The 15,245-nt window shown below is 38.0% G+C and overlaps 1 protein-coding gene across 1 annotated transcript in view; it reads left to right on the top strand.

Moving 5' to 3' along the window:
• ENPP2 (ectonucleotide pyrophosphatase/phosphodiesterase 2) overlaps nucleotides 1-15,023 on the top strand; it is a gene marked incomplete at its 5' end in the record, with an annotated part of 106,054 nt that extends 91,031 nt beyond the window's left edge. The window contains 7 exon segments of the mRNA XM_080646927.1: nucleotides 78-152; nucleotides 1,483-1,619; nucleotides 2,805-2,940; nucleotides 3,938-4,015; nucleotides 7,655-7,787; nucleotides 9,786-9,942; nucleotides 14,730-15,023. Of these exon segments, the coding sequence (XP_080503053.1) occupies nucleotides 78-152; nucleotides 1,483-1,619; nucleotides 2,805-2,940; nucleotides 3,938-4,015; nucleotides 7,655-7,787; nucleotides 9,786-9,942; nucleotides 14,730-14,900 (887 nt within the window). The 3' untranslated portion in view covers nucleotides 14,901-15,023.
• Nucleotides 15,024-15,245: the final 222 nt, after the last annotated feature.

Raw genomic sequence — 15,245 nt, 5'->3', positions numbered from 1 at the left:
GTGTTTGGTAAGCATTAAAATTTGAATGATAAAAAAAATAATAGCTTCTCAAAGAATTTTGATACTTCTGCTTCCAGCTGAAACCAGGAAATTCAGAGGCAACAAAAGTGAAAACAAGGAAAACGTTAATGGAAATTTTGAACCTAGAAAAGGTTTGGTTTGAGTTTTGAAGGAAAGTCTGACTTTGTTTACTGCCCCCAAGTACTACTGTTATGATTTGCTGGCTTTTTTGTTGTAATTGTTCATTATATTTCATTTATATAATATGATCATATTATGTCCTAATTCTTCCGGATGGGTCCCCAAATTTAGCTGCTTAACCAAAGCTCCTACATTTACTGCAGTGCTGAAACCAGACTACGCAGAACGGGCTTGTGCTGTAACAGTGTGGGCCGCTTTGCCTCAAATCAGCAGTTTTACTTGGGGAGGGTCTTGCAAAGTATTCTAGGAAAAGTTTCCTCTGTTACTTGCATAGATGGGCAATACTTTAATTAAAGCAACATGTATAAATAATTTAATAAGTGACTGCCAGAACTGATTTTCTCTAATAAAAATAAGCATAAATATACTTTTTTGATGATCACTTAGGGAATTGTGAATTGCCTAAAACTCAATACCTCAATCTTTAAATATTTCGGTCTGTAAGACCCCAATTTCCAAGAATCTATGGAAGTGCTGACTTCAGCCCATCCAAACTGGGCAGATCAAGCTCCAGGCAGCTATTGCTGGTGTGGAATGAAAGTTTGCACACGAAACTGCTATCTCTTCCTGGAAGAGTGAGATTTCAGACCTTATTTTTCCCTAAGAGAAGAGCTTTCCCTTGGAGGTCTGAATCTATATTCTGGGGTCTTCACCAAGTTCTTTCGTCACTGATGACCTCCCCTCTTCTGTATTGAAAGGATGCTTCTAAATGCCCACTTATTTTATCTATACATGTTTCTTTAAGTTCTTACCTAAAGAGTTTTCCTCCATGTGATGAAGCTGCTTACTTTAAATGCTCATTACTACTCACTGTTTATGCCGAAATAATGCATATTTGAGTTGCTGTTTGCAACTAATGATCAAAGGGTGCCTTCCTCTTAATTAAATCATTGGTTAATTTGATGAGCCTTTTCAGGGGTCAAATGAATTAATTCCACCAAAATCAATCCTATTGACTGCTCATTCTGCTGAATCATTTCAAAATTCGCTAACCACGTTTCCTTCCTATACAGATGAAAATCCTTTACAACCGAAAAAAAGCATGAAAGTAAATATGGCACTTGCATAATAGTTTTGATAACTGTAAGCCTTGACCCATACTTAGGTAATCAGATAAACCACAAAGTGTTAGGAAAGTACTTGATTCAATTAAGGAGAAGGAGCTCTACATTATTAATAAGTAAGCAAGCAAATTTTGGATAACTGGACTCTTCCAATGTTTCTTTAACATTTGATGTAAAGTTTAATTTGTGTTTAACACAGTTTATTTTTTTTTTCTAGAGAGACACCTCCTCTATGGACGCCCTGCAGTGCTTTATCGGACTAGATATGATATCTTATATCATACAGATTTTGAAAGCGGTTATAGTGAGATATTCCAAATGCCACTCTGGACATCATACACTGTTTCCAAACAGGTCATTGAGAAAATTGGGTTTTATACAATTCTTCATGTGATTACATACCTTGCATTCATATTATAATTGCTTGCTTAACAGAATTTTGCCTTAGGAAAGATTTTAAATTTTTTTCTTATGGAAAAAACATCCTATGTTGAATCTATTGCAAGATATTTTGAACTGGACTTTATGCAATGTTCTAATAATGTCTTGGTAATATGTTAAATATTAAAGGGGACATACTAATTATTTTTGTTACTTTTACTATGCTTGTCATTGCCCAGTAGTTACAGAAGTCACCAAGATTTGTTTGTTTTCATAGACTTTATTTTTTAGTGTAGTTTTAGGTTTATAGCAAAATGGAGTGGAAAAGACAGAGAGTTCCCATATATCTACACCCTTACATACACACAGCCTCCCCACTATCAACATCCTATTTGTTTTTTTTAAAAAATATATTTTTAATGATTTCAGAGAGGAAGGGAAAGGGAAAGAGAGATAGAAACATCAATGATGAGATCACCCTACTGGTGATCAAGCCTGGAACCTTGGCATATGCCTTGACCGGCAATCAAACTGTGACCTCCTGGTTCATAGGTCGACGCTCAACCACTGAGCCTGCTGGTCAGGCCCTATTTGTTTGTTAATAAAAGTTTTATATTGGAGTTTCAGTTGTGATGAAGATAAGTTGATATCAGGAATTAGACACTTTTATTTGACAGTTGAAGATATGTTTTTAATTTCTAAATACAACTGAGCACTTCCACTTACCCCAAACACAGCTTCTTGTTAATTTGTACTGTGTGTGTGTGTACTGCTCCGGCGTACAATATGCATGTACAGTCTTTCTTTTCATAGAGACCAAGTTTACATTATTTCTCAGAGTATTATTTTTTAACTATCTTCTGTGGCATCCCATTTATTATTTCAACAGTGGGACTCCTGCTGTATATATTGTTTTACTTAAGATTTTATCAAGAGAGTTCTGCTGCTAAATAGATAAGTGTTTGAAAATTACTGGCTTACTATATTTGAACTGAGGTCTTTTTTATTTTTAAGGAGTCAGTATATCAGAATATGAGTTACAATAAAAGCTAGATGGGTTTGGATGCTGCAACAGAATAGACTGGTTTCAGCATGGCACTGTCAGTTGGATGTTGTCTTTGTGATGGCATTACTGACCACCTCTGACTCACCATGCAGGCGGAGGTCTCCAGCATCCCTGAGCATCTGACCAATTGTGTCCGGCCTGATGTTCGTGTTTCTCCAAGTTTCAGTCAGAGCTGTTTGGCCTACAAAAATGATAAACAGATGTCTTATGGATTCCTCTTCCCTCCTTGTAAGTTACAAAGTATCAGGATCTGACCGTCCTAGAGGGGTGTAATTTTGTGGAGTCTGGAGTGTGCAACTTGGTATTTAAGACTTCAGCGGTTTCAGCTTTTCTTCAGGAGAGCTGCTCAAGAGACTGAAGGGATGACCTTCTATGGGATCCTTCCAAAACTGGCCAGAAAAGAGACCAGCTTTCACAAATCCTATTCTCCAGGGGAATTCTAAACTGCAAGGGAATATTCTGTGTGCCTCCTCATATCATTAAATGGGAATCTGAAAGTGAAATAGTAAATCATTAAGACATTATCCTGTATAATAAAAGGGTAATATGTAAATCGACCAAACGGCCGAATGACCGGTTACTATGACGCGCACTGACCACTAGTGGGGTAGATGCTCAATGCAGGAGCTGCCCCCTGGTGGTCAGTGTGCTTCCATAGGGGGAGCGCCACTCAGCCAGAAGCCGGGCTGACGGCTGGTGAGCTCAGTGGTGGTGGTGGGAGCCTCTCCTGCCTCTGTGGCAGCGCTAAGGGTGTCAGACATCCCCCGAGGGCTACTAAAGGGTACAGACTGGGCTGAGGGAACCCCCCCCACCAGTGCATGATGTTGTGCACTGGACCTCTAGTTATTTAAATAATAGTATAGAGGTGATCTCTTAAAAATAACATGAAGCCCTTTAATTATCTCTCATTAGCTTGATGACATTTTTTTAAAGTCCAAATTACACTAGTGAAATCAAGGACTTCTTTCCACAATATTTAAGAGACCCAAGACTAGGTAGGAAGAAAAAATATTATAAAAATTTTTTGAGAGAGAGCTTCTGACTGAAGGAAAGAGATTCAGTGGGGGGTGGGAAGTAGGAAATTCTATATAAAGTAAGGATTGAGTAGGAATAAAAGAGTAGATTCATCCACTTCCGGCTGTTTGGATTATTTTAGAGGATTGATTTTTTAAATTGATATAGGTTTTGGTAAGTAATGGACACTGTTCGTTTTTCTAATGTTTAGATCTGAGCTCTTCAACAGAAGCTAAATATGATACATTCCTTGTAACCAATATGGTTCCAATGTATCCTGCTTTCAAACGTAAGTCCAATATTTACCTAGTAAACTATTATTTATGAAAAAATATTTTCAAATTTACCACTTAACTTTTCTACCTCTGTATTACCTTTTATGTTTAGCTTTGCAACATTTGAAGACATTTCATGTAAATTCTCTACCATTAATCCAAAATATGAATCTGTAACAGCGGTAAGCAGATTCTTTATCCATTGTTTAAAATGAAGAAATTGAGTCACAAGAAGTGACCCAGATCACCTGGTGTGGCTCAGTGGTTGAGCATCGACCTATGAACCAGAAGGTCACGGTTCGATTCTCAGTCAGGGCACATGCCTGGGTTTCGGGCTCGATCCCCAGGAGGGATCATACAGGAGGCAGCCGATTGATTATTTTCTCTCTCATCATTAATGTTGCTATTTCTCTCTTCCTCTCCCTTCCTTTCTGAAATCAATAAAAAAATATATCTTTTTAAAAAAGTGACCCAGATCATGAATGGTAGAAGCTGAACTAAACCAAGCTCATGTTTTCATTTTGACCTGGTGTTCTTTCTGCTTCAGTGCTGATTATATGGCTGATTAAAAGGGGGGATTCTCTGTATTTTGGAAGCTACTTGACATTCAACAGCATCTAATGTGTATTTATTGAATGCTCCAGTAAAAGCTACTACGGTAGTACCTCTCTCCTTCAGGATGATGGTGACAATGTATTTTGAATGTTGACGCTGAAACATAGTAAGAGCTCAATTGTCTTCTGAATCATCAGAGTATTGAATTCAGATGTCTTTTGGAGCTCTGCAAATTATCTTAGTTTCTCTGAACACTCATTATTTCTTTGCACATGGCATAAATATTTGTGGATGATAGTGATATGACTGATAAATCACAATAAGCCCTGGGCCAGAAACTGGGTTCTAGTCCCAGAAGGGTGAACTCTAACTATGTGATCATATAGATGTCATTTAACATCTGATTTGTAAAATTAAGAGATTTAATTGCATGGTCTCTATGGTTTATATATAGATTTATGGCTTAATTGGCCAAAACAATCCATTTTCTATTTCTGATAACAAAGAATTCATTCATTTTCTCATTTATCCATCCATTTGCTTATCCATGCATGTATTCAAACATAGAGAAAGCAGTGTAGAGTAGCTTTTACCTCCGTTCAGTTCATTTACAGTGAACAGATCTATATGCTTACAGGAAAGATAGGAAAAGGAGGTGTCTCTCCCTACTTGGTACAGGAGCATTGGGCTGTGTTACAGGACTCTCAGGGCTGAAATAAAGTCTCAAAATAGGACCCATAGGGACAAATGATTTATTGAGTATCATTGACAGGGGCAGGCCTCCCCAACTTGACTTTGGTGAAATGGCCAACATGGTTTAGAGGGAAAAATATTTATTTGATGCCCTAGGTCAGTGGTCGGCAAACTGTGGTTCGTGAGCCACATGCAGCTCTTTGGCCCCTTGAGTGTGGCTCTTCCACAAAATACCACGGCCTGGGCGAGTCTATTTTGAAGAAGTGGTGTTAGAAGAAGTTTAAGTTTAAAAAATTTGGCTCTCAAAAGAAATTTCAATCATTGCACTGTTGATATTTGGCTCTGTTGACTAATGAGTTTGCCGACCACTGCCTAGGTTATTAAATGAAGGTGTATTTAAAGGTGAAATCCACTGCTTATGCATGAAAAATTAAAGTATGCTCTTCAAAGATTTCCTGGTTTGTTCTCCAACCCAACTGAGAAATGTTTCAGAAACCCATTTTGATACATGTCATAATATTACATGAAATGCAGCTTCATTTAATTTCCAAAAATCAGGGTTCACTGGATTTCTTTATTCTTACTGATGCCTTTTGACCAAGCAACTCCATTTTGCATTACTAGGGGTAGGAAAGGAGAAGGCAAAAGAAGGAAATAAAAGAAGAAAACAGGAAAGGCAAACAATGCATTGGTTCTGAAAAGTTGGATTCAAAGTAATAAAGGAAACACTCGGTACCACCCTGAAGCTGGCATGACAGGCGGCCTTTCACAGAGGGCTCACTGTTCTTCACTGGGGAATGGTTTTCTCTTATGCCACAATTCTGCGGGTTTGGCCTTTAGACTGTTCTCATTGTTATTTCTTTCCCTATTTGCCTCTCCAGTTTTTATGCTTAAGTTAACATTTGAACTTCTCTCCTACTGTCCTCCTTTCTTTATTGCAAATGATTATCTGTAGTGCTGTGGCTCTGGGGGCCTGCTCTTTACCACTCAGAGCATCAGGAGATATCATATGCAGTAGAAGTACTATGGGCAAAATGGCCAAGTACTTTTGAATGGGAATGGTAAGAATGATAACAGCTTGCACCTTATCACCTCCGTGTGGAATAGAGCATAGCAAGTTGAATCCAACTTTTCAGAACCAATGCATCGTTTGCCTTTCCTGTTTTCTTCTTTTATTTCCTTCTTTTGCCTTCTCCTTTCCTGCCCCTAGTAATGCAAAATGGAGCTAGAGTGGACAATTAAGTCCTCTCTAGCGTGTGACCTTGAAACCAAGAAATGAGTAATGGAGAAGAAATCTGACTTGCACGGATCAGGGAATGACTTTTCCAGGCAAAAAGAAGATCAAAGGCAAAAGTTTAGTTGGAAACAAGTTGGCAAGATTGGGGACAGGAAGAAAGCCATGTACCTCAGGGGAAAGGGGTAGGAAGCAAAGCCATGGAGGGAGGCGGGGTCTACAGTGGAAAGTTGGGATTTTATTCTAATTATATACAGTGAGAAATCATCTGGAGTGTTAGAAATGTGTGTTGGGATAGTTGATGCAGCCTATTTATGGTGTAAAAGAATCTGTCTATATAGAGAATGGGCTACAGGAAAGTGAGAGTTTCTTACAGAGAGCCCAGGAAGTAGTCTTTTGTAGTAGCAAGGATAGTAACTTAGACCAGGGTGGATGGGGTGAAAATGGTGAGAAGTGGTTAGATTGGATGACTGGGATGTATTTTAGAGATAGCGCAGTTGGATCTTGTTCACATGTATACGAACTAAGGAGAGAAGCCAGTGATGACTCTGAGGATTTTGACTTGAACATCTGGGTGTGAGTGCCATTAACTATGATGGAGAAGATAAGAATTGGGGCAAGATTGGATAGGAAAATCAAGAATTCTGTTTGGTTACATTTTTGATCTACATGATTATTAGATTTTCAAGTGGACCATGAGATGGGTAGTTGGATAGCATGTCTGAAGCTCTGTTTAGGGCTGGAGACCTAAACAGGGGAGCTAGCATACCTATGAGATTATGAAGGAATAGATTATAGAGTAAAGCCTTTTTTCCATTTCTCACAAGTATTATACTTCTTCTTTTGTACATACTATTCCCTCTGCCCAGAATGTCCTGTCACCACCTCTTTGCCTAGGAAATATCCACTTGTCCTTCAGATCTCAACTCAGTAACCACTTCATCTACAAATTCTTCCCTGAGTTATTGGGCTAACTCCCCTACCAGTGTCTCCATATCTTTCTCTTTGCTGGTCCATAAATGACACACACACAGCTAATGCTTTAGGATGGATTCTTCCCAGCTCTATTTTCTCTTGGTTTGTGACATTTGGCTTATAGAATGTACTCTAGAGAGAATTTAGCCAAAGCAAGGAGCTTTATTCATGAAGTACCGATTTTGTCTTTGCACAGGAGTCTGGAATTATTTCCAAAGGGTATTGGTGAAGAAATATGCTTCAGAAAGGAATGGAGTTAACGTGATAAGTGGACCCATTTTCGACTATGACTACGATGGCTTACATGACACACAGGACAAAATCAAACAGTAAGCTTTTCATTTCCACTTGGTGTGTGTTTTTTTCTAATTCTCGTATATCACTCGACTATTCTTCAAAGAATCACGTACTGGAGAAGAGCTAATACCCCTTAAATATTTTGCTCTTTGAATCTCCTTGTGATTTCTTTAGTTCTTGTGGACCTTTGATTAAGCATGGCATTGGTGGTTGGAATGAAATTGGGTTTTGTGGCAAATAAATGCACTTTTCCATTCTAGGAAAGAAAATGTATCTGAAGATTTAAAATTTTTTGTCACTTACTCTTCAACAACTCTTCTGTGGGAAAATGATAATTTTCACATATCTTCATTATTTGGGGGACTTTTAAAATTTCTTAGATTTTCCAAGTTAGTACATCTCAGTAGGAAATTGCATATAGACTTTCATTGAATCTAGTTTCTACCTTCTGTGGTGTTATTGGGGACATAATAGGATATGCAGAATACTCTGCTCACAAGGAACTTATAATCTGTTGGTGAAGGTAAGAAGATACAAATAGAACAATTCATATGTTAAATTAAATTCATTTATGAAATAATCAGAATTAAATTCATTATGAAATAATCAGAGCAGCACAAAAATTAAGAAGGTTTAATTGTGATTTACAGATAATTAGAGAAAATGCTATTTTTTACATAGACAATTAATAAATTAGAGGTTATCTTACTCCCTTTCCAGTCATTCATTATATTTCATCATAACTGTACAATTACTTCATTGTTGATTGTTGTTATAGTTTTTAGCCAAAATTATGTTATCAGTTCAATGATAATTTTCAATATTTTGAAAATGATTAAAATTAAGATAATAGAATATCAGGTAAGGGATTGTGATTTGTATACTTCATTCTACTGGAAAAGATTTTTAATACCTCTAGGTTTATCACTAGCACTCAGTCCTTGGTATTTTTTTTAGTAAATAAGTTTTCTGTACCCAGTTCAGGATCTTATTGTGGCTTGAAAGAACTGTTATACCCCTAGCTTCAGTGTGTCCTCTCTCTGGCCCATTTTACACAACTATGAAAGTTATCTCCCTGAAACATGGATTTAACAATGACTATTCCTAGCACAGAAACCTTCAGTCTTGTGTTACTGCCTAAACAATAATGCCATAATGTAACCGAATGCAGTTTTGGCTGCTTGTCACAACAAAATCTAAAATCATGAAACAGGTGCTGGTAAAAAGTAAAGTGGTTTATTTAAGTGCCAGCAACCTTAGAAAATGGAGGACTGTCATCCCAAAGCCAATTTTAACATCTCAGTGCCGGCAGGGATTTTTATCAGGAGGGAGAGGGAAAGTAGAACAAAGAAATTAGGGGGAGGGAAGGTTGAAAGTTCTTTACACCTAAGTCAGAAGAATCCATTTCAATTATTATATTAAAACTGGTCAAGCTTTTTATGGTTGAGAGCAAGTCTCCTAGAGCCAGAACGTCTGGTTGCTGGAGTCAGCCTCCTTCCCTGAAGCTAGTTCCTGTAATATGCTCAAAAGGCTGTTAGCGATTTATTGCAGGCATGACTAATCAGGCATTGTTTTTTTGAAGGCATACACCCTATTCCCTGATTTGGAGAGAAGCATTGTTCAGTATATTTTACTTAATCAAGAAGGTTATTTTGTTAGTTAGCATAAGATTTCATATATCCTTTTTAACACAAACTCCACAACTTGGCACTCAGAACCCTTCATAATTTGAAATATGTTGACCCTTCCAGCCTCACTTTTCTACTATATTGGTCTATTCATCATGTCCAGAATCAAGTCTTGATTCAAGCTGTTTTATTTTCCTGGAATATCTTTTTTACTCTGCCAAGTTGAAAGAGGGAGAGTTGAGGCAGCTAAAACATTATGTTCAGAGATAAAGAAGTGGGCTAATCCTTAGAAGAAAAAAATAATTCAATTAAGTGGGAAATATTTTTAGTGACCAAGGCAATAAACGGGTATTACACCACTTGGAAAGCAATTCATCAGTTGTAAATATCTTCCTATTTCAGGTACGTGGAAGGCAGTTCCATTCCCGTTCCAACTCACTACTACAGCATCCTTACCAGCTGCCTGGATTTCACTCAGCCTGCAGACAAGTGTGATGGCCCCCTCTCTGTCTCCTCCTTCATTCTTCCTCACAGACCTGAAAATGAGGAGAGCTGCAATGTGAGTTCAAAGAGAGCTCTTTAGGATGTGGTTACATAATTCATCTTTACTTCTCAATCTATATCTCCACTGTTGAACCAGAACATACTTATTATAAGACACTTGGACTATGCAACCAAGTGGAAAGAAGAAAGGATCCAAAAAAACTTTGCTTAACACTTGGGAACTGTGTTCTAATGGCTTTTTATTTTTCAGTGTAAGAGTGTGGGTGTATGTGCGTGTGTGCTTTAATGAAGTTCTATTTATGTATTTGAGTTTGACAGATGATAAAAGTGCCCAAATGCTTTAAGTTTTGCAAAAGATATTCAGATTTTATAAAAAGAACGAGGAAAGTAGTGAAATTTTGATAATTTTTGAAACTAGGTAAGAGTTCTCTCTACTTTGATGGGTGTTTGAAAATTTCCATAATAAAAACATTTTTAAAAGATACATGGGAATATATTCTTTACAAATCAGAATTCATTTGCTACTAGTTATGGGAGGGGGTCACCCCATTTTCAAATAGCACAGGGGACCCCTGACTCTCTTATTTCCATGTAGAGGCAGGATGGCATGTTGAAAACTCCCCAGGGAGGTAGACATGAGCCATGCTGTATGCTCTTGGCCCTGAACTAATTCTACACTCAGGGATAAATAACAGCTATTCCAGGTCTCACTAATGTGATTGAGTGTCTGTGCTCCAAGGCTGACTTTAGAAGTAATAGTCTTTATGCTTTGGTTTCATGTAATATAAAGAGCAGGGATAAAACCTACTCAAGAGGATTTTTTGTCATCAAGCAGGATTCAAATTCCTAACTTAAGTAAGATACTCTGGGAGAAACAGTAGTCTATTAAACAGTCACTACCCTAGGCAGCCTTCAGTGGGAGAGAGCAAATGAAATGGGGAGAATAAATGAAACGGGTACAGAAATTGCTACAGTAAAAGGGACAGTGCCATAGAATAGCTTCAACAGAGATTATCAGCTCCATGGCCAAGGTGGCTTTTGGACAATGGTTTCAACTATAGGAGAAGATTGAGGCTATGAATATCCAAAGCAAAATAAGGGATTCAGGAAAAAAGAAAGAAAATTGAAATGATGGCCAAGAAAGCTAATTAAGTTCAGATGGAATATTGGAACTAAGAGTAATAGTAGGAGGTAAGGTTTGTTTTTTTAAATTTTTCAATTAAGTTGACAGCCAATACTACATTAGTTTCAGCTGTACAACATAGTGATTACACATTTATATACGTTATGAAGGGATCATCCCAGTAAGTCTAGTGCCCCTCTGACACAATACCTATTCGTTGCAATTTATGGACTATATTCCCTACACTTTACGTTATAGTCTTGTGACCATTTTTATAACTGCCAATCTGGTTTTAAAACTTGCTTGAAATCAAATTTAAAATAAAAGAAATAGTAACAATAGTCACATTACCATCAGTAGTAGCTGTACTGTTTATTGAGTACATGTGACCATCCAAGTCCTGTGCAAGCCCTTTATATATATTATTTCTAATGATCTAATTACCCTGTGAGGCAGATATATATGCTCTCCCCTAGCCCCTTTTATTAACTATTGAGAAACCTAGAGCTAATAAAGGAAAAGTATGTTAGATGGTAACCTGTTTAGTCAATAGGAGAGCAGGACTTTAGAATCAAGACCTCTGACTCCAAATGCCCATCCTCTTTCAAATTGATCAAATTTTCATGGTGGAACCTTGGGACCTTAGAAATTTTTCTTACTGCATAGGCATTAAAAAGCAATGTAAAATGTTTAAGCATAGGAGAAACATTGTAGGCTCTGCTTTAGGGAGATAAATTTGAATGAAAGGGTGTCAAGCATGGTACTCAATAGCGTTTGGCAAGATTCATTTCATGGGATTGAGATAATAACTTAAACTGGGGTTGTGACCTTAGAAATTGAAAAAGAAGGGTGAAGGCAGCAATATTATACTGAAAGGATCATTAAGATCTTATAAATTATTGGATGGGAAGTGGAGAAGCAAGAGAACTGTAAGAGAGGCCAGTTCTCATCAACATATTGGCTAGATCTCAATTTTGATTGTTTAGAACCACAAGAGTAGCTAGTGGTCCACCGGAAGAGTGTATAACAGGATATGCTTTCTTTGAACTGCAAATTTACAAAAAATTTGTTGTGGGGAGGTAAATTTTTTGCAAAAAACAAACATACACATATTGTGGAGTGAAATTCAAAATTGCCATGCATTTTTAAGATAAAGTGGAAACTAAAAAGAACATTTAAGACTACTAATAGGCTACTTAAGGTATTCATAGGTTCCTAGGGAATACATGTTCAAGTTCCTCTGTCAGTAGAGGAATTTGATGATGGGAGAATTTGAAAATGTTATTTTAAATTCAGGTCAAAGCAGGTCTTTAGTTACTGCAAATTTTTCATCTGACAAATGAAACCCACTAACGTTCTCATAGGTCTTTCTCTTCTTGGTTCCTGGCTCTGCATAGAGCTTAGAGGGATTTCCTCTAGAGTTCATGGCCAGCAAGCTTCTTATTTAAGAACCCCCTATCCACATAGAAAACTGGCCTTGCTTTTTTTTTTTTTTAATTGTTTGAAGTATTACAAATAGTAGTACATATGTCTTCTTTTTTTTTTTTTGAAAACTGTCCTTGCTTTGAGGTTCACCTTAAAACTGCCAGGGCTTGAATTCAAACTCAGTTGGGATAAAATCAGGGAGAACAGGCAGGTGAACAATAAATTTTCATGTAATAGAGACAATAAGCAAATTCATGGATTGTGCTTTTGGTTGAATTAGTGTTCTAAGTTATTTATTCTTAAAGTTTTCATTTCCTTCCCTCCCTCGGTACACATGAACTTTTATTTGAGTTTTATTCGTTTTGCATTTCACACTAGATTCTCCCTCTGCAAATGCTTCTGTAGATTGCCTGCTAACATTAGGTAGGAGACATTTTTTTTTCATGTTTAGCATAGCTAGTATTTTCTAATGATTAATTGGAGGCTAGATTTTAGCATGTTAGAACCAGAAGAGAATGTCTGTCAGATGAATTTGGCAAATCACTTCCCAAGGGAAGAAATAGCAAAACACAGATTTTTTCCCTGAATTCTTATAAATTCAAATTAGGAAAAACCTTTTCACCCATGTCCACACATTCAAATGGCTGTATTTACAAAGAAACAAGTAGACTTACTGACCATTGAAAATCAAATAAATGAGTTGAATATGAAAATTCTCCCAAAATATAGCTTCATGCTTACTCTGCTTACTCGGAGGGGGTCCTGCAGGGTTTGGAGACCTCCTACTTCGTTAATTATATGGTCGCACTGAGGACTGGTCAGTACCGTTGTGGGTAGAGTTATATTTAGGTCTTTCCTGTGAATCTCAGAGATCATGGTTAGCTTGGGTTAGGAGGGTGGGGCATGGAGTGTTAAAATCTTTACTCCTCCAGTCTGCAAAGCAATTTCTTCCTATTTCTTCATTTTGCCTGGGATGGCCGGGCATCAGTTTCCTGAACCAACACCCTCATGGTACATATTTAGCACTGGCACAAGCTGCTCTAGCTCCCTGTCCAGGTCGCTGTGGGTTGGAGCTTTTCGAGAAAACCCATTGCAGGTTCTTGGGCTTTGGTTCATTGATCCCACTAGCAGTAAAAGAGTTGGGCGAGGGCAGGTCTGAACATTCTCAGCCCTGGGACACACAGCCACCCTTCAACTTGTAGAAAGACTCTTGGGAGCCATTGCACTTCTGGGGCATTTGGGAATGAAATTATTTGCCAAGGTTCTTCTGCTTCGTGTCTACCAATGAAGGCATTTCTTCATAATCCTCAGAGCTCTCAGATTTCATTCTTGCTCTCAAAAGTGAAATAAGTTGTTTTTAAAATGTAAAGTACTGCTTCTCCTGAATTGCTTTTTGGTTTCAACTTAGACATGAAATAAATTGATTGGTGTGAGACATCTGACTGTCCTTCTTCTGAAATATGTGCTGGCGGGGCTATTGTAGGCAAGTAGTTAAGACACAGAGAGATTTTCTTTCTTTTTTCCATGGCACTGCTTTCTTACTCTCTCCCCACCCTTTCTTCCTTCCTCTTCTTCCTACCCCCCAGGGAGCTGCTGAGGTAAGCATTTCTCCTTGTGAACCAAGGGAGAAACTAAGGACTAGAGAGATCAACTAGTTTAACCAAAGTCTCCCAGCCGGGAAGTGATACAGCCACAATTCCAACCTAGGTCTCTTGGGCCCCAGAGTGCCAGGTGTATCAACTGAGCTGCTTCCAGTCAAACTCATTATTCAAATGTCAATTCATTAGAGTCTAATAGATGATGTAGCTGATGCAGCGAGTTCTTCTGAAAGACTGGGAATGCACGCACATAATGTTGTGCATTGGACACAAAGTTCTTACTTTCCTGGGGAGGCAGAGGAGCATTCCAATCACTTGTGCTCTGTGCTCAACACTGTAATTTGACGGGGAGGGGGCGGGGGGGGGGACAAATTACTGAATTCTCCAAGACCTTTGGTTTTCCTCATTTTGATTTATGTTCTGAAAACCTATTGAGTCAAATGCCCTTTCATACCACATGTTTCGTTTATTTAGTGCAGCTAATTGCTGTTGAGAATGTTTATAGCCAAGGGCAAGTATTTGTGGCGCATTACTGACAGGAATGTGGTAGAGTGGCGGGGAGGCCAGGAAGGAATAACACACTGGCTCTGGGTGCAGGAGTGCGTAGAGGTCATTCGTGGACTTGGAACAAACTGACCATTTGAAGAACCTCCTCTGGAAAATTCTGACTCTGATTGTATACTATTTCCATTGCAGAGCTCAGAGGACGAGTCGAGATGGGTAGAAGAACTCATCAAGATGCACACAGCTCGGGTGCGGGACATTGAACATCTCACCAGTCTGGATTTCTTCCGAAAGACCAGCCGCAGCTATTCAGAAATCCTGGCACTAAAGACATACCTGCATACATATGAGAGCGAGATTTAACTTTTTGATCATCTGCAGTGCCGTCTTATCAACTGGTGTATATTTTTATATTGTTTTGTATTTATTAATTTGAAACCAGGACATTAAAAAAATGTTAGTATTTTAATCCTATACCAAATCTTACATATTACGCCTGAATGACTCCACTGTTTTTCTCTAATGCTTGATTTAGGTAGACTTGTATGCTGCGTAGAGCTTGTAAGAAATACTGCAGCTAGAGATTTTTAGTGGAAGCTTCTAAATGGTGCTGCAAATTTGATACATGCATTGAGGAAATATTGATTTTCCAATGCACAGTTGCTACATTTAGTCCTGTACTGTATTGAAACACTGATTTTGTAAAGT

This window comes from Plecotus auritus, assembly GCF_963455305.1.
Source record: "Plecotus auritus genome assembly, chromosome: 11".
Taxonomy (NCBI): domain Eukaryota; kingdom Metazoa; phylum Chordata; class Mammalia; order Chiroptera; family Vespertilionidae; genus Plecotus; species Plecotus auritus.
This window is presented reverse-complemented; position numbering and strand designations above follow the sequence as displayed.